Source organism: Centruroides sculpturatus, unplaced genomic scaffold, assembly GCF_000671375.1.
Source record: "Centruroides sculpturatus isolate CEXI.00-Female unplaced genomic scaffold, Cexi_2.0 scaffold27, whole genome shotgun sequence".
Taxonomy (NCBI): domain Eukaryota; kingdom Metazoa; phylum Arthropoda; class Arachnida; order Scorpiones; family Buthidae; genus Centruroides; species Centruroides sculpturatus.
In genome coordinates, this window is record NW_019384318.1 from 700,432 (window position 1) to 725,381 (window position 24,950).

At 28.1% G+C, this 24,950-nt stretch overlaps 1 protein-coding gene across 2 annotated transcripts; it reads right to left on the minus strand.

The window, feature by feature from the left end:
* Positions 1–988: 988 nt before the first annotated feature.
* Positions 989–23,350, minus strand: LOC111624463. Of its 2 annotated transcripts, none has more exons than XM_023367304.1 (6): positions 23,190–23,350; positions 16,367–16,502; positions 9,702–9,812; positions 6,763–6,822; positions 5,555–5,755; positions 989–2,359 (listed from the first exon to the last, which is right to left on the minus strand). In XM_023367304.1, the coding sequence occupies exons 1-6, from the start codon at positions 23,226–23,228 to the stop codon at positions 2,175–2,177; spliced, it is 732 nt and encodes a 243-aa protein (XP_023223072.1). In that variant the 5' UTR covers positions 23,229–23,350; the 3' UTR covers positions 989–2,174. The 2 variants fall into 2 exon arrangements, with proteins under 2 accessions (XP_023223072.1, XP_023223079.1); XM_023367311.1 differs by lacking the exon at positions 23,190–23,350 and adding an exon at positions 21,619–21,841.
* Between the last annotated feature and the right edge of the window lie 1,600 nt (positions 23,351–24,950).

A 24,950-nucleotide genomic window follows, 5' to 3' on the forward strand; every position in this document is an offset into this window, starting at 1 on the left:
TTGAATTCTTCTAAATGGGTACTTTAATATTTTAAGTACAAGTTAAATACAAAATAAAAAAAAACATCAAGGGATACCTGTAATATATTTTAATTTTATAAGTAAATTTACCAAACAAAAACTTAAATAATCTATTACAATACTGAAAAAGTACTTCAATTTTAGTATTCAAATGTTATATTTTTGTAACATTTTACATACAAAATAATCTTAATTAAAGTATTCCAATTCAACAATGTCCACAGAGATATTTAGCAGTCCAAACGGCAACCAAATTTGATATGACACATTAGGACTTAAGAAAATTCCATAAAGAAATATATAGTACCAAACTGCATCACTATGAGACTTTTGGCAGGCAACAAGCATTTCATTTGTACACGATACTCATGCTATATAGAGACCTTACTGATGCAGTGGATACTGCTCAATGCAGCTTCCATTCTAAAAGTGAAAAACAAGTCAATGCACAGTGTTCAACAACTGACTAATCCTATGTGATGCCTCTCGCATGCAATGCTGTCTTTCAAGGCTTCCAAATTTGAAACATGTCTTCATTAAACCACGCTTTTTAAGTTTCTCCACAAATGAAACTGCTTTTTTTATTGCTTTTAGCACCAAAAGAGCCATAGAGACAAGTTTTGGTATTAATGTTTTCTTATGGAAATGTCCTCCTCATATCACAAAATATCACTAATAAATTTGGAGGCATTTTAACAGCTAAACATCTCTAGACAGTACTGAATAGGAATACTTCAATTACAATTACGTGGCATATACAAGTATATTATCAAGTAAATTCAATAAATAAAAATCAAAATATAAACTTCAAACTGCATTATTTTCATAATCATTAAATACAAATAGAAAATTTATTTATCATTTGAATGAAATAACAATCCATTAATATAAAAAATGTTCATATTTATAAATAAATATTGGTGATGGCCCAAAATTTATAACAATTTTAATTTTTTATGATTGATGGACAAAGGACATTCTATAAAAATATTCCTCAACTTCATTGAAAAAATATTTCTTTTTTTATTTGATTTTGGAAGATGAATATTGATTTTTTCCAGATTATATGGTATGAATATTTATACTTTAGAATTTTATGCTGTAAATTCAGAAAGCTTTCATTTTCAAATCAACAACTGTTACTCTCCAATTAGAGCTGTGAAATTTTAATAATACATGATTTTATTTCATATTAAATTGCTTAAAATGATAAAGATCCTTATACAGATTTTAATTAACTAACTATTTTATGTTAATCATAAGAATTGTAAAAATATAATTTAATAGTTTTCAAACTGTTTGGCATCCTATACTTTTTCTGGTAATTAAATTTTGATTCTTGCTAAGAGATTTTCTGGCAATTGGCAATTCACCTTTCAACTAGTTTAATATCTAAAAGATAATCTTTTCCAATGTTATAAACAACATAAAAGTAATAATTTAAAACATAAAAATACATTTGCAGTTCTCCACATTGAAAGGATGAACTTCCCAAACTGAAAATGATGCTCCTAGATGAAGAACTGTATGGATTGTATTGCCAATTACTTGAAAACCCCACAACAAGAAGTATCAACAAGTGGTATTACAAAACATTTATGTCCTAGTATATTCAAATTGTACTTTGGCTAATAGTTTAATTTATAATGATGTTTACGTTCTGTTTTTTTACATTCGAAAACATGAATTTACATGAAAAATGTTATAAATTTTGGCCAACACTTGATCATATTTTACTTATTGTATACAAAATAGAATATTTATAACTATAAAACATTGCAGAACTCAAAAAATAAATATGTTATGGTTCATTAACAAATTTTTGAAAAGCATTTAAATATTTTACACTTGAATGTATGCAGAATAAAATTCTTGGTTTTTAAATTTTATATTATATACAATATCATATGTAGTATCATTTTTATTTTATATTACAAGATGTGTGCATAGTTGTTAAAAATAACATACTTAACTGCGCATTCAAAGTTTGTAGCACAACTTAAGAGCACTTCACAATAAATTTTTTTTTTTAAACATAAATATGATATCTATTAAACACAAATTAATATGCTCTGTAAAAATGAGCAAAATAAAGTTCTTGTTTTTATATATCAATATATATAAAATTTTGTTTTGCAAAAATAAGAAATTTTTCATTCGGGACTGCCGAGAATGGAAGAAACGGTCAGACAACACAAAAAGCCGATAATTAAGCCGAGGATTATAAAAAAGGAAGTAACCAGCCAAAATGCAAAGAGATAGAGTGTCTTATTACAATAGAATGAACTGCTGGTGTCCTCATACTCAGGTTCATATACTCTATAAATCCAAACACAACCTGCAAATTTAAAATTTGTTAATTATTTAGACCTTCAATAACACACTATATGATCATATTAATTCAAACTTTCAGAATTTCAAAATACGTTTCAAGATAGCTTTCAAAGAAGAAGCTTTGTTTTTTTTTTTTTAATTTTAAGTTCATTAGTTCAATTACCAAGTTCATTGTCTTCACAAAAAATGTTAATATTAATTTGGGGAACTCAGTTACATGTCACTAAAATTATAATTCTGTTAAGAAAATCCGTATTTCAAGTAAATATATATTCTAAGATATGACTATACAATTAAATTTCTTACATTTATAAATTAAATTCAAATAACTTGATTATGGAATTGCAGTTACTTTAATTCATTCCTACACAGGTTGAAAAATTTATGTTCAGTCAGTTTTATTTTTGAATAAATAAATATATAGTCAAACTTCCATAAGATAAATGTCCTCTAGGAAATGCAAAGAATTTGTTATATAGAAAATATATTGGCAGTGGAAACTGTATATTGTAATGAATTTTTATTCTCCATGAAACTATCATTGAACTTTTTATTCATAACAAAAAGTACAGTGGTACTTTGTAATTCAAGCAATTCTAACTTTGAATGATCCAGATTGAATGCTAAATTGAGAAATATTTGATCAAGAGTTCAAATTGTACTTTCATGTTTTAACTGCGCAGGCAGTGTGCTCGCTGTGTAAATGCCATCTGTTACATGCACAAGTCGTCTCTTGCTGTAAAAACATCGTATTATACTTGTGTGTTTTCAGTGCTTAGTTCTGCTTTAATAAGATTACTTCAATTATTTGATACTACAAAAAAGGAACTTACTGTGAAGCACGAAAGCCATATGTATGTGGCAGCTATGCTTAAAATGCCAAAGTTGACAGTGTGTAATCAGTAAATGCAATTTACATAAATACTGTATAATAAAAATGAACTTTATTTATTGTTTTCATGTTTTAATTGATTATTTAGGACATTTAATTGTGTTATTTTTATCTTAAATTATGTATATTTGTAGTTTACCACAATAGATATTGTTTGGGGTCTAGGAATACCACAAACAATATCTATTGTAACGAAGTTCCGATCTGGAATTAATTGAATTAATCCATCCCCAAACCTTCTTATGATTGGAATGGACATGATAACTTCAAATTGTCTTTGTATTAGTCTTCAGAGTAATTATATTAGTTTGAAAATTACAAAAATGATTAGAAAATCAAGTCATACACCTAAAGAAATTATTGAAATGAAATTTAATCTTTCAAACATTTTTGGTTACCTTAAATGATACTGAAAAAAAAAATTAATGATCAATTTTTATTATTGTAACAAATGCTGTTGATTATCTTCATATTATTTTTTATATCAAAGCTCCAAACTTCATAACTGGATTAACTAGTTTGAATTACTATGACCATTTAAATTTAAAACTAAAAACATAAATTCAATAAAATAATACTTTATTTTATTCAATTCAATAAAATTCAAATTCAATAAAAACATAAATTCAATAAAATAATACTTTAAAAAATTTTACAACATGTTTTAAAATCTGATATTTAAATTTAAAAAAAAACTTAACTTAAATAATTGTTAAAAATCTATTAATTAAATTAATAATTATATTTAAAAAATATTAAAAATTACATTTATAATTTGTCTATTCATGTTCAGTATGTAAATACATATTGAATATGATAGCTTCAAAATAAGAAAACTCAAAAATCTGAGGAGTTTTACAGGTGGTAAATGCCCAGGAAAAAGTAAGAGCTTGTCAACAAGAGACATAAGAAGAGTTATTTATCTGGCAATCATCAAAAAAATATCAGCAAGTATAATAGTAAAGCACCTCCCACACAGCAAACCATTTCTTGTGTGCACCATGTCTCTAAGACAAACATATGTAAAGTTAAAGCCAAAACCTGCATCGACACATCACAGAGAAGTATACATAGAAACTGTAAAGCAGTGGCTCTCAGATGGCATCAGGTGGGACACAGTTTTGTTTTCTGATGAGAGAGACTAATTTAAATGGTCCAGATGACATACTAATATTGGCATGATCTCAGTTCACAATGTAAAGTCCAGATGAATCATTAAAACAAGTGGTTCTCATAATTTGGAAAGCAGTTTCAACAATCAGAAAAATAGATTAGTCATTGTATTAAAAACAATGAACTTAGAAACATATCAGCATTCTTCATATGGAGTTATCAGCCTTTGCTGGTATTTTAGAAAAGAAAATTTTCTGTTTTAACAGGATAATGCTGTGTCATACTGCCAAGACAAAATGGGTGAGTGACTACAGAATCAAATGTTTAAAGTGGCATGCACATTCATTTGATTTGAATGTTATAAAAAATGGTGTGGCACTACATGTCATCTTATATTTTCATGAAAGACAGTTCTTGTTGATTTTGAACTAGAAGAAATAGTGCATGCTGCATGGGATTTCATCCCTTAAAGTTATTTGAAACTGGTGCAAAGTATGTGAAAACAAATTATTGAATGCGTAAAGAACAAAGGACTAACATCATTCTAATCACCACAAAATTTAAATCTTTAAAGTCATTTCATAACCGGTCTTATATTTACGGACAATTTAATTTCGCATTTTTTGTTTTCTATCATTAAATTTTGAAATAAGTTATATTTCCATCATACCGTTTTTCTGTAACACATACTATCTTACATCAGAAATTATTTAATAAACATTTTCATCTATTTAAAGTAACAGAAATTTTGTTGGTGAATCTTATAATTTTGAGCAGCAGTTAGTAATAATTCCAATATTCTTCTGTCAATAGTAATACATGATGTTGTACTGATAAAAGAATTTTCTCCCTTTTTATAATATGGTGTTACTAAAATAAGAACAACCATAATATACTATTACTCATTTCCGAGTTATCATTTATGTTCAATTTTTAAGAAAGAATGATAATGGAAAATGAATGTCTATTACTATATATGAGGTTATAACAACAATCATAATAATCAACAATATAATTTACCACAAACAGAATTTTGTTTTCATTAAAATGTAAGAAAAATACTTAAATATTGTACACAATATTTAGTATCTGTTTTTATATAAATCAAATATTTAATATTTTCAAAATACTTATTATACTTGATTATAATATGCAAGTATATGTTTTTAGAAAAATTTATTACTGAAAACTTACCTGCAATAAACCAAGCAAATAAAAAACAATTAAGAATAGCATCATATGGTTTTTGCCTTAACTGCTCTTCTGTATCTTCTGTACTCTTACGACAACGACCCCAAAAGTTTAATAAATTTTTCACAACACCAAACACTCCACCAACAACGAGATATATGGGAATAAACTCTTCCACAGGACAGTCTTTTAAATAGCTTGTACCTGAAAAAATTTTAGAGTTGATGTTTTCAATAACTACTGTAAAACCGAAACAAAGCACTATGACAATTTGGTAAAATAATGAAAATTACAAGTGTTGAAATGTTCAAACAAAACTGAGAATTATACATTGGAGCAACGTCTATTGTTTGTTTATACAAAATTACAAAGAAAGCAAAATTTTTATTTTGTCTATCAATGAATAATGATGTAACATCAAAGAACTACTATAAACTGCTGAGTAAACCAATTAGATAACAAATTGAAGCAATTTGCTATCAATTTATTATTTAAGATGTTTTTTAAGCACTAAGATATGAAAGTTGCGCAGTGGATTATGAAAAAATAGTGAAGAATCCCCATTAAAAAAATAATTCAGAATTATTCTTTGCTGTAAGTGGAATCATTTTATGTTCAGTTGCCTGTGAACCTAAATTCACTTCTCTTAACTTATGGATTACAGTGTAATAATATATATTAACATCACTGTTTGACTCATCAATGTGCCTTAACTATAGTATTTGTTGCTAGGATAATTTGACGGTATGAAAACATATGAATACAGAGGAATGATGCATCTTCTTAGAAAAATCTGAAGCATTATTGTAAAAATATCCAGACAAACAGATGAATTGTGTGACTTTTGTATTATTAAATACTACTTACATATAATAAATTTCTACCGCCATTGATCTCTTTCAACAATTGAATTACAGCTTGAGTATTTTGAATTAATCCATGTTTTTTCTAACGATTCCATTCATCTTATGTATTCAAATACTGCAACCCAGACTACCAGACAACACAGATTGCTTGTATGCTCTCAAAATACACACGTTCTATGCATAAAAAATTAAAAAAATAAAATTAAGATTATAATTACAAAATATAACTACACTTTCCAATGAAAATTTTTAATTTTATTTGAACATTCCCTATATGAATGTAAAAATTGTTATAATATATAAGCATTTTCATTAATTTTAATATATTTGTAAAGGATGACTTACCAATTACAATCATAATAAAGGGAATGACAACTGTAACACCAAGAATAATAGTACAGCTAACTGAAATAAACAAATATTCTTTTATTCATTATTCACATATACAACAGCAACTGTAAGATGATAATCTGATTAATATTTATTATGACATTTTAAATATTAAAATTTTATCATTTCTTAAAGAAATATTTAAAAATGCTTCTAATGTTAATTAATGTAGCCTAATTATCTATATAATTCATTTAATTCTATGAATGAATACAGATAACTAAAATGTTATTTTATTATTCATAACAATTTAATGTTTGCACAACATAAAATGTCAAACACACAAGTGTCCTACACTTAATGACAGAGGCAATTTTTATGCTGACCAGCCATTCTGTGTCAATTGCATTTTGTTATCATCATTAAATATCAGTTTTTATGTGCAGATGTAGAGCAACAGTGACCTCCCTGCAGAAAACACATTCCAGTCCTTAGAAATGCTGTCCAAAGCTGGAATATAACTCCGTGCTTGATTCCAAACTCCCATGCAATGTCGGTGATTCTGCACCCATCTTCCAATTTTTTGATAATCCCTCCCTATGTGAAATCATCAATATATTGCCTTTGAGACACGAGAAGAAGTTACATGTTCCTTGTGCTATTTGCTTCTCGACAAGAACTGCCACCAAACTTCTTACGTCTATTGCAATCATCCATGTCTCCACTTCCCAGTGAAAATTCACACAGGCATTTGCTATCTGCTTCATTTATACATCTAAACAAATTACTACCAATTGGCTTGATCACTTATTTCAGCTATCACTGCTAGCAATTGTGTTCATCCTTAAGTTTTGGACACATGTATAATTACTGCTTAAGATGTAATAACACATGAAGAGAAAGATTTGTTTTTTTACAATGATTTTTCTAAATGAATAATCAGTTCTAAAACATTGTTCATATTCTTTATAAAAAGGTGGCAATCCAGATATTCATCAATATATAAACTGTAGTGTGTCAAAACAGTATTTTTTTGTGTGTCAGAATTGCAACATTATTAAGTGGAAATAATTATAAAATTGGAATCAACATGATAAATTGCTAAAAAAGTTTTTTACAGAAATTTAAAAAAATAATTGATTTTAAAAAACAGATAATAGTTACAAAAATAGTTAATAACTTAAAATTTTTAATAATTTTTTATAACTGTTATTTGTCAAATTTCTCGATTATTTGATCATCATTTAACTTATAACGAGTGCTTCTAAAATTTTTAAGAATGAATTATAATTTCAACACACAATTAAGATCATATCTGCTTAATATTAGCCATTATTCTTCTGAAACATGCGTATTTCACATTTAAAAATGGCACAATCACTGTTTTTCTTCCATGCCAAAGAAAGTTATTGTCTTAGAAGTCTAAAAATGTGAATTTGCTGTTGATTTTGTTCAGAAGTCTAATTTAAATTTCCATGTATTCAAATTCTCCTAAGGAACAAACAAATAAAAATGCCATTATCATGGAAACCTATTTTAGAGAAAGTTGCCACTTTCAAATTGTTATACACACACACATTTCAGAAGGAACAGGGCTAATATTATAAAAGACAACAAATTTTATTGATAAATAAATATATTTTATTATAATTCATTCTTAATGAGTTGAGAGGAACAAATTTAACTTTATAATATAAAAGTAGGTTACATTTCAGTACATCCTCAATTATTCTTATTTAAACATTCTAAAAATTGCTTCAACATTTGAATGATATTAAATGGTTGCTAATACTTTAACTTAAAATATAAATTTTATTAGTAGATATTCATAAAAAGTAAAAATCAAAATACACTAAAATAATAGCAGTTATTTGTCATTTTAAAACTTTCTGGAGTGCATCTACGATAAACTGCCCGCACACTATTATTACTGTATAAATGATTAATATTGAATGCCATACATAAAAATTTTTAAGATTTACAGTAAGTTTTTTCTGCCATTATGTATTTCATCTTGCAGAATCCCTAAAATTCCTTCACATAACCCAGTTTGAGTGACATTGTTCTAAATATTAATAATTCTTACTGTTTGAGGTTCTCAAATTTAGTGTTATATTTGATTTAGTGGCAGTTTTAGAGACAAACAAAAGGTTGTATACATGGCTCAATTTTTTTTTACTACTCTTTGCAATATCAGTTTGATATTAACTTGTACCTGAGGAAAAACTGATTTTTGCTACCCCTGCTTCCAGAATGGTTGCCAATAGAGAGCACTTTTAGCACTGGCACTCTTATGCGAATTATTTATAAAAAACTTCAAATTATATTTACAGGATTTTATTATATTTGGCTTCTTATTTTTATTTATTTCTCCTTTTAAACATTTTTAACTGCTCATTCTCCCGCTTAAGGCAGTTGCCTCATTGCCTCACCCATTGAGCTGGCTGGACACTGGTTGTGTCACGAATTTTAACAGTTACTTTTCTATTTTAAAACATTTAAATTTATTTGTTTTTTAGAAAAGTATACTTACATATAACAACAATTTTTTAGATCCATCAATTAATTTCAAACATTATAAAAAAGTTTATATAACCTGTATAGTACATTATTACATTAAAAAAAAATTTAGAATATTTACAACATTGTAGAATGATAATACACTATTAAGATGCCTAAATATATTATTTTTATTATTATTACCTTTTATAATAAGTAATAAAATAATAAAAATAAAAAAATTTATATCTAAATTATTTATTTCTTTATTTCTGAAAATGATGAATTAAATAAAATCGTCATCAAAATACTGGAGCAGTCTGCTGTAAATTACATTTGAGTAATTAATTTAAAAATAGAAAAGCCATTAGATAAAAATTCCGAAAAAAATCAATAAATTTTTATCTAATTCATTTCAGAATTTTAATATTTTAGTTCATTAATAAGTAACTTACGTGTGCCTAAAATTAGAATGATGACCTTCCGAACAAAGTCTAGAAAACTGCTGGAATTTTTTCTTGCTTCTCGAACTTGTCCAAATAATGACTGATAAGATGGTGGTGGGGCTGGAAAAATTTTTCAATCATCCTTTAATCTTAATAATATAATATGCAAATTATAAAATATGAGTATATTTCATTAAGTATATTGTATTGAATCAAAGACATCTAAAATATTATACTGATATGTGAAAATTATTAAAAATATAATTTTTCTATACAAAATTCTTATTTATATAAGTGATCTATTATATGAAATTTCTTTTAAAAAATTCACTAGTATTAAAATAAATATTTTAAAAATGAATTATATATAAAGTTAAATTCAAGAATATTGAATAATTTTGTACATGTACTGATTAATAAAATGCAAAAAAACATAAAATATGAATCATAGGAGATCTTGAAACATATGCCACATTAAAATTAATTTTTATTAGTGATTTTCAACATACTAATTTTAAATTATTTAAAAAATCAAATTAAATATGTATTTTACTAAAAACTTTTTTATTAATATCAAAAGTTCATACTGAAATAACAATTGTAATTCAATATCTGCTGTTAGTATAGCATTAATATATTTTTATAATATTAAAATCATAATTTTTCAATTATGAAAATAAATTAAGGTAATACAAACATTTGAATCCTTTTTTCTCTTTAAATTTTCAGTCCGCCCAGGAACAACAAACAGCATGTATAATTAAAATCATATTTTACTTTTTTAAATTTACATTATTGTTAAAGTGTTTTATTGGAACAAAATTAAACATTTAAAAATTAAATGTTTTAAAAACTTCAAGGGTATAAATTCTAAAATACTCATCAAATAATATCAAAACTCAATTACTTTGAACTGGCAGCAGTAAAGTGTTTGGGTTTTAAATGTTTAAATTCACTACAATAGTAAGAAAATGCTTTAGTTTTTTTGACAAGATAATAATAAAAATTGAAAATGATAGTTTATTTGAAAGAACATTAAATTTTTAAACATAAAAAAAAACTCAAAAAATTTATGCTGATTTAAATTATCACGGCATTTTATTGATTCGTACATAATATGATTATTTATGAACATGAACCAATCAGAAAAAGATGGTGCAAAAAGGTCCTTCAATCTATGTGTTTGGTGCAATTTTGGTAAAAAATATAAACATCATGGATGCCATAGGCAATATTGGCTTTGTTTGGCAATAATTAACTCATAAATGCACAAACAAAGTGTGGAAGAAGTTATGGCTGAAGTTATCCAAGAATTCTCAATGAGAAGAGCCTATTGCTGTATCGTTAGGTTGATCAAACTCAACCTGATCAATACAGCAGGACTGGGAGATGTAGATGAACAGGATACCTCAGTTTTCTGGTGAGAGTTATCAACAATGACCTTCAAGAATTCATGTGTAACTGGAAAATAGAGATTCTGAAAACAAAGAACCCAAAAAAATTTCTCTACAGATTTCCTTAGTAAAAGTTTGATAACAATAACCCAAATCGTTGATCAAGTTGCAGTGAAAGATCTAGATTTTGAAGAGAGTGCAAAAGCAAAATGAGGCATTTTGGATGCGATCTTCTGCTACTGACATTTGTTTAAGGAAAGAAAAAAGCAACAAATGAAACTTCACAACTTTATTGCAAAAAACAAGAATTTCAGAAAAAAACAGGACCTTCGTCACAAAATATGAACTAATTAATATATTATTATACATTTCTGTGTGCATATGTTTGTGTTACTTGTTTAATGGTGTTTCGTTTAGTGCTTTGTTGTCTAGGAACACATCTCCTGTGTTAAGCAGGGTCTTACTGTATATATATAAAGTGAAGCTATGTGGACTGTGCCGTACATTTGTTAATCAATTTATATTTTGTGATTAAACATTTTATTCATCTAAACTAAATTTAAATAAAAAAATAATTTTGTTATTTGCACTTGTTATTTTAATAATTATTATTTGTAAATAAACATNCTCGTGTTCCCCTATACCTATTTACTCTATGTTAAAATGACCTCTTTTAATGCTGTTTCGTTTAGCGCTTTGTCGTCTAGGAACACATCCCTCGCATTAAGCGGGGTCTTACTGTATTTATATCAATGTTCTGTTGTTTGCTAACAGTCAAGATTCTAATCGTATTAATAGTAATATTTAAATCTGCTTCTGCACAGGAGTTAAAAATGTTCATTTATAATATCTATGGATCTTAAGAACTCAGTCAAAAGAACCATGTATTCTATATATCACAGATTATTTAGTGCATCTCCATTCACTACAATGCCTTGTTTTTTTCCCATTACAGCTTTTCTAAAGATTTTCTCTAAATATATGGTACATTAAAAAAGGAGTGATGACAAAATGCAACCTTGTCTCACTCCTCTTTCAATTTCAGTTTATTATGAGGTTGTGTCATCAATTCTTATTATAGCTACTTATTTCCCAGGGCTGTTGAGGGAAGGAGCTAGAAAAAAACTTAAAATCCTACAGTGATTCCTACCTCTATAAATTATTGTTGTTTTTACTAACAAAAATTAAATTGTTTAAGACTGCTTTTTATTAATAAAGAAACATTCTATGCATTTATTTCATTTGTACAAAAAAGATATGGTAAAAGAAATCCACTAAAAAACTAGAGCGTGCTAAGAAGCTAAAAGGGCTCTACCTCAGTCCCTAAAACTTTTAACAGTCCTGCTGTTTCCAATACAATACAAAAATCCTTCCAATCCAGTCTTAACTTATTTCTTGTAATATTTCAACTAAAATATATTTTACACACTCAAATGCTTTTTGAAAATCTATAAAACATACAAAGATATCCACTGACACATTTCTGATTTGTTGCATAAGACATTTCTTGTCATTTCTGTTAAATAATGTGTCTTTGCTTCTCTAAGTTTTCTACAAACTGTACTATGTAGTTCTTTGTGTGTTTCATTTCATTTTTCTATTATCAGTACTGATTCAATAAATTCAAAATATCATCCATCACCCAATAGTTCTTTTTGTAATGTGCCTTTACATTGAAATGATCATCACATCTTCAATAGGAGCATCTTTAACCAGATATTAATTGTTTTGTTAGAGTAATATTTTGTATATTTCCATTTACTTTTTCACTGAACTTCCTTTTAATACTGTTGTTATCTCTTAATAATGTTTGTCCAATCTTTTGCAATTTTTATTCTTTGCTAATTTTTTCAGCCTTCCATGTACCATTGCACCACTGGATTTTGATCTGAGGCAATACAATACTGGGATATATTTTGACAGATTTTTACCCACTTCTTGAAACATGTTCCGATAAGTATAAAGTCATGTGATTTCTAACTGTTTTCATCTACATCTGCATTTGATTGGGATTTGATTGGGCTGCAATTTGAAAAACTTGTTGACCTATAAATTCTCACTGTTGACTGTCCGACTGTCTTTCCTTAATCTCAAGAACGGAGTTAGATAGATGAGAAACCTTAGGGGCAGGAGGACCTAAGGTATATATAGCTGGTTAACTATATATACCAACTTCTGATGAAAACCGTAAGTCACATCACTTCAATTCAAAACTTTTCACCTGAAAGCAGTTAATAGAAGACAGGCACAACTCTATTGTTAAAAGGAAAAGCATTATGTACTAGGGCAAGATACAATACGATTCTAATTTGAGATGGATCGTGTTAAATCAGAAGCATATATTACATAATTATATTCTAAGTTCTTAATATGTACAAGGCGTGTTTTTAAAGTAAGTACCGTTTTAATATAACGCCGCTGGAGCGCTGCAGTCGGCACTTAGCGCATGTGCACTGTGTACCTACATCTGCTGGGAAGCCACAAACGCCATTACGGAGCCAGTCGACTGTGTTTACTGTTGTTTGTGTGTTATTGAAATGCTGCTGCTCATTGAGAATCCCGCCGATTGCGAAGTGCGTGCCATTATTCGTTTTCTCAGTGCTAAAGGCTCAAAAGCGGCTGAAATTCATCGCCAAATCAGTGAAGTTTATGGTGAAAGCGTTATGAGTGAAGGAATGGTACGAAAATGGGTTAGGGCCTTTAGTAATGGCCGCACAAACATTCACGATGAGGAACGAAGTGGGCGACCTTCAGTCATTATCGACGATTTGATTGAAAAAGTGGACTGTAGAGTGAAAGAGAACAGACGATTCACGATTTCATCTTTATCTAAAGAGTTTCCTGCAGTTTCAAGAAGTGTTCTCTATGAAATTGTGACCGGACGATTAAATTATCGGAAGTTGTGTTCCCGTTGGGTGCCGAAAATGTTGACGGAGGAGCACAAAACCAAACGTTTGGCCAGTGCATTGACTTTTCTTGAGCGCTACAGTGACGAAGGAGATGATTTTTTAAGTCGTATTGTTACAGGCGATGAAACGTGGGTAGCCTACGTTACACCGGAATCAAAGCAACAATCCATGGAATGGCGACATTCATCATCTCCAAGGAAAGTCAAGTTCAAGCAAACAATTTCTGCTCAGAAAATCATGTGCACGGTGTTTTGGGACAGATACGGAGTGTTGCTTGTTGATTTTTTGCCTCATGGTGAAACGATCAATTCAGCTGCATACTGTGAGACTTTAAAAAAACTGCGCCGTGCAGTACAAAACAAAAGGCGGGGCTTACTGAGCAAGGGTGTCGTTTTGCTCCACGATAATGCTCGTCCACATACGGCAAATCAAACTCAAGACCTAATCACATCATTTGGCTGGGAACAATTAGACCACCCTCCATACAGTCCCGACCTAGCGCCGAGTGACTATCATTTGTTTCTGCATTTGAAGAAGCATCTGGCAGGGCAGCGCCATAACAATCACGACGAAGTCAAAACGACCGTTCTGCAGTGGTTGTCTCATCAGGCGGCAACATTCTTTGAGGATGGAATACAAAAGCTGGTCCCACGATACGACAAGTGTCTCAATATTAATGGGAATTATGTAGAAAAGTAGTGTAAAATATGGGCTTTCACAAATAAAAATTTTGTTAGAAATGTTTGCTTGTTTTTTTTATATTTCAAAACGGTACTTACTTTAAAAACACGCCTCGTATAATCAAATTAATTTTTTCTCAACAAATTTGCAATGAATTGTTGAAATGCTGAATTTGCAATAAACTTGCAATGAATTGTTTAAGCTATTTATAAACTGTATTAAGAAAGTCATTTCATAAGCAGCAATGTCTTATTTTTGACAAAGTAAAGATTTCAATACTTGTGTGTGTTAACATTAAAGTTAATCATTAATTTTTGCAACAGTTGTAAAAAAAAATTTGGTTTATCCTTTAACAAGGATATCATGCTGACAATAGAATTTCTGACAGCTTATTATCATTAATTACTTAATTGCTACAAAATTTAGCAATTCTAGTTTTGTCACTTTTGTTCTTTTAATAACTGTTATATAGTCAATTAATATACGATGAGATAAAAATTCAAATAATTTTATTTTTGGCTAAAATATCAGATTTAGATAATATACAAAATAAATATTTTACCATAAACAAATAATCAATTACGACTTTCTTACTGAAAGTACTAGTTTCGTTAGGAAAAGTTTTGATTTAAAACTGTAAAACACAGATATTTAACTATTCAAATTTCATATAAAGATTTATTTTAAATATAATGAAATATTAGTAAAATTTTTTTCACACAAATCTAATAACTTGCATTTTTTTTTTGCTTACACTGAATTTTTATTTGATAATAAACATCATTTATAAATAATTTTATTTAATATCAAAAATCTTCACATTTAAATAAAATTGTTATATTGAACAAATATTGGCCTGAGAAGAAATGGACACACTAGTAAAAGTAAATAGGTATTATCATCATCATTATATGAATATAAATCATTCATTATTTAATAGTTTGAATAATTTTTACTAATTAAAATTTTGATTTCAAGCATTTTGTTACTTTAAAAATACATTTTCTGATTTTCAAAAACTGAACTACTGACTTAAAAACATTTATTTCAAGAAAATACAATTCTATTATTTAATGCTATTCTCCTATATAAATTATTCATATCTATATATAGCCATAATTTATAATCACAATCATAAACTGATAAATACGTAAACAAATTTCTGATTTATCTGTATTTCATATGTGATTAGATAAACTGAAAATGCATTAGTTAAACAATGTATACGTATTCCTATATCATATTAAAAGATTGTAAGAATAATTTTATAAGATTTACTAATTATATAATTCTATTTTATTGGACTTCACTCCGAAAAAATTGTAGACCTATAAATTTCCCAATATAATCTATCCATCCGTCCTTCCATAATGTCTTGAACAGAGTTAGATATGTGGAAGTCAAGACCAGATATAGAAAACTTAGAGGCAGGAAGCCCCAATTAACTATATATGAACTTCTGATGCAAACCAGAAATCAAGTTATTTCAATCCAAAAATTTTTTTCCAAAAGCAGTTAATAGATGACTGGCATGACTATTGTTAAAGGAAAAGTATGATGTACAGGGGCATGACACTACTAATTTGAGGTGGATAGCATACATTTTATTTAATATATTTTAAATTAAAAATTGCAGCTCGGCATTGTGATGATGTCACAATAAATAATTGCTCATTTATTATTACAATACCTTCTGGATTCACGACATCGTCGTATGATGGTGGTGGACCACTTTCTCTTCCTTGATGAAGAGGAACTGTTCCAGGTATTTCTGAGTAAGAAGGTGGTTGTATAGCTGCAGATGGCTGATAGCCAGCTTGTTCATGCTGAAAAACAATTGACAACATAATTTATGTAAATATATAAAATAGTCCAATTTTTATTCAATATAAACAATAATAAATGTTTTGAATATACTTCTTTTCTAAAAATTATAAATCAATAATGAAATAAAGATAAAATATGAGCCTCATCTGAAGCTAATTTATAAATAAAATGGAAATTCAGTAGAAACAGTAAAAAACATATTACTTAAGATATATTTTAACTATAACAAACTTATTTAATATCCAATACTGTATTAACTTTATTTTAGTTTTCATTTATTAAATTTGATAACATGACAAGAACCAAATGGCAATGGCTGGTGTTATTCTCTTACTCTACCTACTTTAATCTGGTGAAGCCAGTCTCAAATTCAGATTAAAGAGAGAAGCTTGGCTTTGCTTTACAGCCAAATGATTTTCTTGCCTGCATGCATGCACACATACACAGTATATATATATATATGCATGCAAGTCATTTCGTTGTAAAAAAAATAAATTTATATATTTTTTTACAAATTTATTTTTTTTACAACGAAATGACTTGCATGCATATATATATATATACTGTGTATGTGTGCATGCATGCAGGCAAGAAAATCATTTGGCTGTAAAGCAAAGCCAAGCTTCTCTCTTTAATCTGAATTTGAGACTGGCTTCACCAGATTAAAGTAGGTAGAGTAAGAGAATAACACCAGCCATTGCCATTTGGTTCTTGTCATGTTATCAAATTTAATAAATGAAAACTAAAATAAAGTTAATACAGTATTGGATATTAAATAAGTTTGTTATAGTTAAAATATATCTTAAGTAATATGTTTTTTACTGTTTCTACTGAATTTCCATTTTATTTATAAATTAGCTTCAGATGAGGCTCATATTTTATCTTTATTTCATTATTGATTTATAATTTTTAGAAAAGAAGTATATTCAAAACATTTATTATTGTTTATATTGAATAAAAATTGGACTATTTTATATATTTACATAAATTATGTTGTCAATTGTTTTTCAGCATGAACAAGCTGGCTATCAGCCATCTGCAGCTATACAACCACCTTCTTACTCAGAAATACCTGGAACAGTTCCTCTTCATCAAGGAAGAGAAAGTGGTCCACCACCATCATACGACGATGTCGTGAATCCAGAAGGTATTGTAATAATAAATGAGCAATTATTTATTGTGNAAAATCTGGTTTGTTTTACGTGCGCATGATTTGGGCACATAGGTACTCTGTGCCAAATTGCAACTCCTGACATGTACTATACTCCTTCATACCTCTAAGCTGGTAACACAGTGGGCAGTACGATTTTATAAACATATAGTGTTATTTATAAAATCATATGTAGTGTATTTACTGACAAGACATAATCTTATCAATAAATACACACAATTGACAATCAACAATATATCCTAAATAAAGATGTTACTGATAACAGTATAATGCAAGGTTAAATCCCATTCTGAATTCATTTGTTTGAAACTTTTCTAATTTTATTTAAATCATAATCATTAGTGACAACATAACCAATCTACAGTGCCATACAATGCTTTCATTTAATCATGTAATACATTCACTTGTACTGTATATTATTTTCTTTCTTTTCTTGTGCATTGTTGTTTTCTTTTATTAAAAAAACTTGTATATTATTAATTCTATGAATATTATATTTGATTAAAAAAAAAAAATGTAGTTTTGCTATAAAATTACTATAAACAGATCATTTTGTAAAATAGTATATTAAAAAAATATTCTTTAACTTTTTAAATCTTAACTTTTAACTTAACAATTTATTAAATCTTTGGATAAAACAAAGTCCAAGTAATATAAATATTTTGATATAAAATTTTGATGATTTCAATTATATATACTTTTAAAATGTCTAAATTTATCACACGTAAGTAGTTTAAGAAAGTTCTTTCTTTGAATCCATTATCTAAATTTCATATTATATCATCATTCTTCTAATTTATTTCATATAATCTTATGAAATAATTTAAGTCTTTTTATTTACTTCAAATAATCCTCAGGTACATTATTGTATCAAAAGTACAGTAAATTCTCAGACTATTTTATTTTTCTAAAAGAAGTTGTTTTACATAACATTAATAATTTATGTAATATGATACCTTATGTTTCCTTATGCTTTGCCAGTCACATGAGTACATGGGTGTCTACAGAGGTGCAAATGGGATACTTGCCCTTCCAGGTAGAGAGTAAAAAATTTTGATTGAGATATGTAACTTTACACCCTCGACCATGGGATGTTTTGATGCAATACTGTATTCTATAATTTACTTATAAAAAACCCCAAAAAATTAATGAAATAAAAATTTATTGATATAATTATTTGTCTCCAAGCTTTGTCTCCATATGTTCCTCCTGGAAAATTTTCTGTAGTGGCCTAATAAAAGTCCACACCCCTGTGTATGGGTAAGTGGGCTTTCCTTGTTTGCAGTTGCTAAGCTATAAATTTAAAATAAAAATCCCCAGAGTTTTTTAACCTAAAAATGGAAAGAAACGAATTAATCTGTCGAGCAGAATTAATTCTCTGCTCTAACTCCAACTTAAGAAATTAGTAAAGAGTAGGACTTCACAAATCCATCTGAAGTCATATGTAGTATTCTAATTTTTTTTAATTACTGGTATTTTATTATTGCTATTTGAATTGTTCTTTTTACTTTTTATACTTAATTTATAATGTTATTTAAAGTTATATATGTAAGCTCTCATTCCTATACTTCAGAATCTTACTTGATTTTGCACAATTTATAATGTTACAAGGGATCCAATTGCATTGAGACATACAACATTTGAACAGATATCAATTTTATTAGTAAAATTGTTTATCAGGTTGCTACAGTTAAAGCCAGACAGCCAATCTGGAAGGCTTTTCATTAATTTTTGGTAAACTTGCAATTTGTTGTTCCATTCCTATTTCAAAACAATAGTTTCATTATGGACAAAGCAGAACATAGACATGTCCAACTTACCTCAAATATTTTCAAAGGGATTCAGATTTTGCCTTTATGATTGCCACTAAAAGATATATTATTGTCCTGGAACCATGGAGGCATTTATAATTACTGCTTTGTGACATGAAGGGGAGTGTTCATGCTAAAAGATATAGGAGACAGTATAAGCTTCCCAATTCCTGAAGAGCTGATTCCAGGATTTTTTCATTCCAGTTCTAGAAAATCTTTGGATATTTGATATATTTTTTACACTCAGCAATACCAAAATGCTGTTACCTATTCTTAAAATCTGTTTTAATATATGCTTCAAAGCTAATTGTCTTTTTGAGTAGATATGAATGACTAGGTTTCAATTCAGAAGTTGGACAATTTTAAAATTTTTGCCATATTCTGGGAGTCTTCCAATGAATCCAGGAGAGTTGACAATCCTAAGCAAAAGTACAGGTTGGTTTTAATTAAAATTGCACTACTCAGACCTGTCTAGAGCCCGTTTTCGTGGACGTATTTTGATGAAACTTGGTATATATGTTACATGGACCATGGGAAAAAGGAAAATGCAAAAAAAAATATTTAGTTCAAATTTTTACCACTAGGTGAAAAAAAATGGTGCACGAAGAACAGGAAACACAAAATGGAAACATGCAGAAGGTTTTTATTCACAACATTTGTTCAATGTGCAATCCATTTGCATCAATTACATGTTCAAAATGCCTTACAATGCTATAAAGGTGTTTAACATGTGACTGATGCAAATGGATTGCACATTGAACAAATGTGAATAAAAACCTTCTGCGTGTTTCCATTTTGTGTTTCTTGTTCTTCGTGTACCATTTTTTTTCACCTAGTGGTAAAAATTTGAACTAAATATTTTTTTTTTGCATTTTCCTTTTCCCCATGGTCCATGTAACATATATACCAAGTTTCATCAAAATACGTCCACGAAAACAGGCTCTAGACAGGTCTGAGTAGTGCAACTTTAATTATAACTAGTTATGTGCTGGATCGTTAAAAATGTATATCCGTGGATACAAATCTCAACTTTCGTACTCAGTCAGTGCCAGTGTGTGTGATCTTGGACCAATAGTTGATACTTTGCGTTAGTAAGCGACGTGTTTTGACTTGCACTGTGCATGTTTTTGTTTATAGTTTAGTGTGACATGCGATAGCATAGATTACATTTGTATTTTTGGAGAGTGTTGAGTTAAATTAAAATAAAAACAATGTCGACAAAAAAGTTTAGTAGCATAATATGGAAATATTTTATGATAGTAAGTGAATTTTGCATGATAAAATTTGTCAATGTGAATGTGCCAAATATGTGATTTTAAGAAATAAAAAGTAATTTGAATTGAAGTTATTAGTATTTTATTGCTACCTAGCTTTAAAATTTCTATAAGTAATGAAATTCATTAAGATAAAAGATCCGTTAAAGATCCACTAAAAAGTAACTGATACTGATACGAATACAGATCTTTTTTTTTCCCTTGGATATCTGCGGATACGGATATCTGGCACATCACTAATTATAACCACTCTGTACCATAAATCTGCAACAATCTATAGATTATGGAATTATCTAAAATGTCAATATAAGACTTTACATTCATCAGTTTCAGGGACCACTTAACTTAAAACTATGGAACAAAGGATCTAGATTCAGACCTATCAACTAGGGACCTAAAGTATGGCACAAAAACAACGCTAAGTATGGCACAAAAAGTATGGCACAAAAACAACCAAAAATTTTCAGAAAGTTACGTTAGAGCTAAGAATAAAGAATGGACACAGAGGAACAGAACAGAATGGATATTATAAAATTTGATCCTGAAATAAAATTGACAGTGATGACATAATTATGTAGATTTAAGTTTTATATTAAATTTTTAGAAAATAATTGAAAATAATATTTTTCCGCTTCTGCAAAGATAAATTCAAAATCTCGTTTAAACGCAGAATGTAAATTGCATTAGAATGAATCTATATTAAAAGAATAAAATTTGTTTATTAGATTAGCATAAAATTTACAATTACTGTCGTATATACGAACAATACTAATGATTTATTACGTTTTAAGTCAGCAATTAATTACATATAACTAAATTTAAAATTTTAATTACAATTAATTGTCATAATAATACATACCATAACTAATATTTAAATTGCAAAACAATTGTAAAGATTTATATCAAATAAACATTTCAAAATCGTAGATAAGATTAAATGATTTTCCATATTATTTAATAAAAAAAAAAAGAAATCACACGAAACTTTTATAACTTTCGAACACGTCCTACATTAAAATAATTTTAAAAAGTAATCAATTTCATATTTTTGAATTTAAAAAAAGTAATCAATTTCACATTTGAATTTTAAAACAAACAAATAAACAAACAAACAAAAATGTAGGTGTGGCTCGAATTGGAGTCAAATTTTACGTACTTAATTTATTGGTGCAAAANTAAAAAAATATATATTCGTAAGTAAAATTTTATATGTATAACATCGGGATAAAATTTTCTTTAAATCAAAAATGTATCTATAATTGTACGTATTTAATTCAAATTATTTTAACGGAACACTGGGCACGTTTCTAAAGGCGATTATTATGCCACTTTTAAATGCAAATTAAGACTTAATGTTAATTGCTTTCCTTATTTAAATGAAAATTATTTAAATAACTATTGTTCTAACCTTTTGCTATTTTAAAGTTTTTTTTCTTTTCTTTTAAATACTACTTTTTGCAGAAAAACTACCTCTTTTAGACAAACTTTCTGTTACAGTTGTTTGAATAAAATATAAAACCGGCAAATCATATTTGCTTAACGTCAAGAATCGTTTTAAAAGGACCCTCGTGGGTCACGTGCTACATCTTTTTTTTTTAACTCTGAAATAAAAAAAATAAAAAAAAAACATTGCTCTACACGTAAAAAAAAATTATATTAATTTTTTAAAAATAAATATTTACAATTTCGTTCGGTTTCTTTTTTTTTTCCGGGGACGGATGAAAAAAATTATATATTTTATGTTTACCGTAATTACACGCGCATTATTATTATTGTTTTCAATTGAAATACAATTATTTATCATTGTGACGTTTCATTACTTTTCATAATGCGAAATAACCTTGAATGCGGCGTAACCTTGATTCACGACATTATAGCATTTAATGTCTTGGATCGTGCATTTTTAAAATTTAATTTTTAAAGTTTATTCGCTTATTATAAAATACTTTTTTTTGCTTTATCCAATGCCCTAGTTTGTTCGCTGTAACAGAAATTATTTGTTTATAAATCGAAGAGAAATTTAAATTGTTATTTATTTGGCTTCTTGCCAAATAAACAACGCAATGATGACCCCCTTTAAGTAGTTGTAATCGGCTTTTCTTTCTCGAAAATATGTTTTTATCAATCATTTATATGCAGAAAATTAATCTATACGCTATAATACATAGATTTATAAGTATTTGTACTCTTCACTTGTTATATACACATCAATTTATCATATTTACATATCTTCTTACGAAGTTGACCTTTGTATTTAAGTAAGGAAAATTGTTATAATATTTCAAAAATAAATAATTGAATGATTGAGCAAGAAAGTTATTTTTACTTAACTATAATTTCAATAGGAAAATGCTTCGATCTTGTTAAAGATATTCGGATTATTGTTTCGCGTGTATAAAAAATAAATCACAATTAAAACACTACACTTACGGTATGTTGAAAGTTATCCTTGCTGACGATTAACAACATAGTCCATTACATAATTTTTCCATTTTATTTAACTTATTCTTACTTTCTCTAGCTTGGTAAAATATTCTTGTGTTAATTCCCCAATTTTCTTCATATTAAAAAGCGTTTTTTGCCTGTCAACAAGGCCTTCCAGTATTCCAAAGTGGCTACTAACTGAAAAATATATGCATATATATATATACTGAAGGACACTATTTTTTTAAAAGATATTACAGATACTGTAATTGAATTTTTACTGATCACATTTAAGATAAATTAAATGGTATAAATTTGTAGTTAAAATACATTCATTTTCTATGCATAGTTTATAAAATAAATTAATTTTAAAAAATTCGCTAGAACTGAAAGATAAAATGATAATTAAATTACCCAGAACTTGACTTTTTTTTTTTTTTTTTTTAAGTTTCGAAGTTTTTCGTCATACAAAAAAGATTTTACTTTGGAATAGAATCAATAATAAGAGGAAATTATTTGAGAAAGTATTAGACACGTCATCAAAATAAAAAAGAATTATTGCAAAATCACGTGAATTCTACACGAAATGTTTTCGTTAAATACGTAAATATAAATCAAATAATGATGTTTGTCCTTCTGCTGTTTCAACTTTTTGCTTGGTCGATCGTTTTTCCTCCTTTCATTCTTATCATTCCAAATCTGACCTTCTTCCGCCCCGCCTCAAGGTAGCTTAACGCTCTGGAGGATCTAGGATCGGCTCTGGGGGTTCCAGAATCGGCTCTGGGGTTCTAGAATCGGCTCTGGGGTTCCAGAATCGGCTCTGGGGAATCCAGGATCGAATCTGGACGAGCAATCCCCATGAATTTTTCATAAATGGTTTATCTCCGATACGTCGAACTCCATTCTTATGCCACTGGATTGTCTCTATTGTGGGCTTAATCTAATCCGCGACAGATATATATATATATAAAAGTCAGGTTAATGGAATAAGGTAGTGATTTTCAACCGATATGCCGCGAAAAATTTTTAAGGTTATTAAATAAATTATTTTCGAAAGAAGCCCAAAGAACAATAAGTGTACTTATATTAAAATTAAAACTTCTTTAATTAAATTGATTATACGACGTTTTCATTGTTATAATAAATAAACGTATACATAATGTAGTAAAAAAATATATATTCGTAAGTAAAATTTTATATGTATAACATCGGGATAAAATTTTCTTTAAATCAAAAATGTATCTATAATTGTACGTATTTAATTCAAATTATTTTAACGGAACACTGGGCACGTTTCTAAAGGCGATTATTATGCCACTTTTAAATGCAAATTAAGACTTAATGTTAATTGCTTTCCTTATTTAAATGAAAATTATTTAAATAACTATTGTTCTAACCTTTTGCTATTTTAAAGTTTTTTTTCTTTTCTTTTAAATACTACTTTTTGCAGAAAAACTACCTCTTTTAGACAAACTTTCTGTTACAGTTGTTTGAATAAAATATAAAACCGGCAAATCATATTTGCTTAACGTCAAGAATCGTTTTAAAAGGACCCTCGTGGGTCACGTGCTACATCTTTTTTTTTTAACTCTTTCCTCCCTGCGGGCACTAAGAGGGCCTCTTTTTTGCAAGCCTATTATGGATTCGGCCAGGCCCACAATGGGGCTGCCGGGTGGTGAGGGACGGGGCCCGATATATCCAAACGGACCATTCCGACCGCATCATGCTACATCTTAATAGACTACAGGTATCAGATGACCGCGCAGT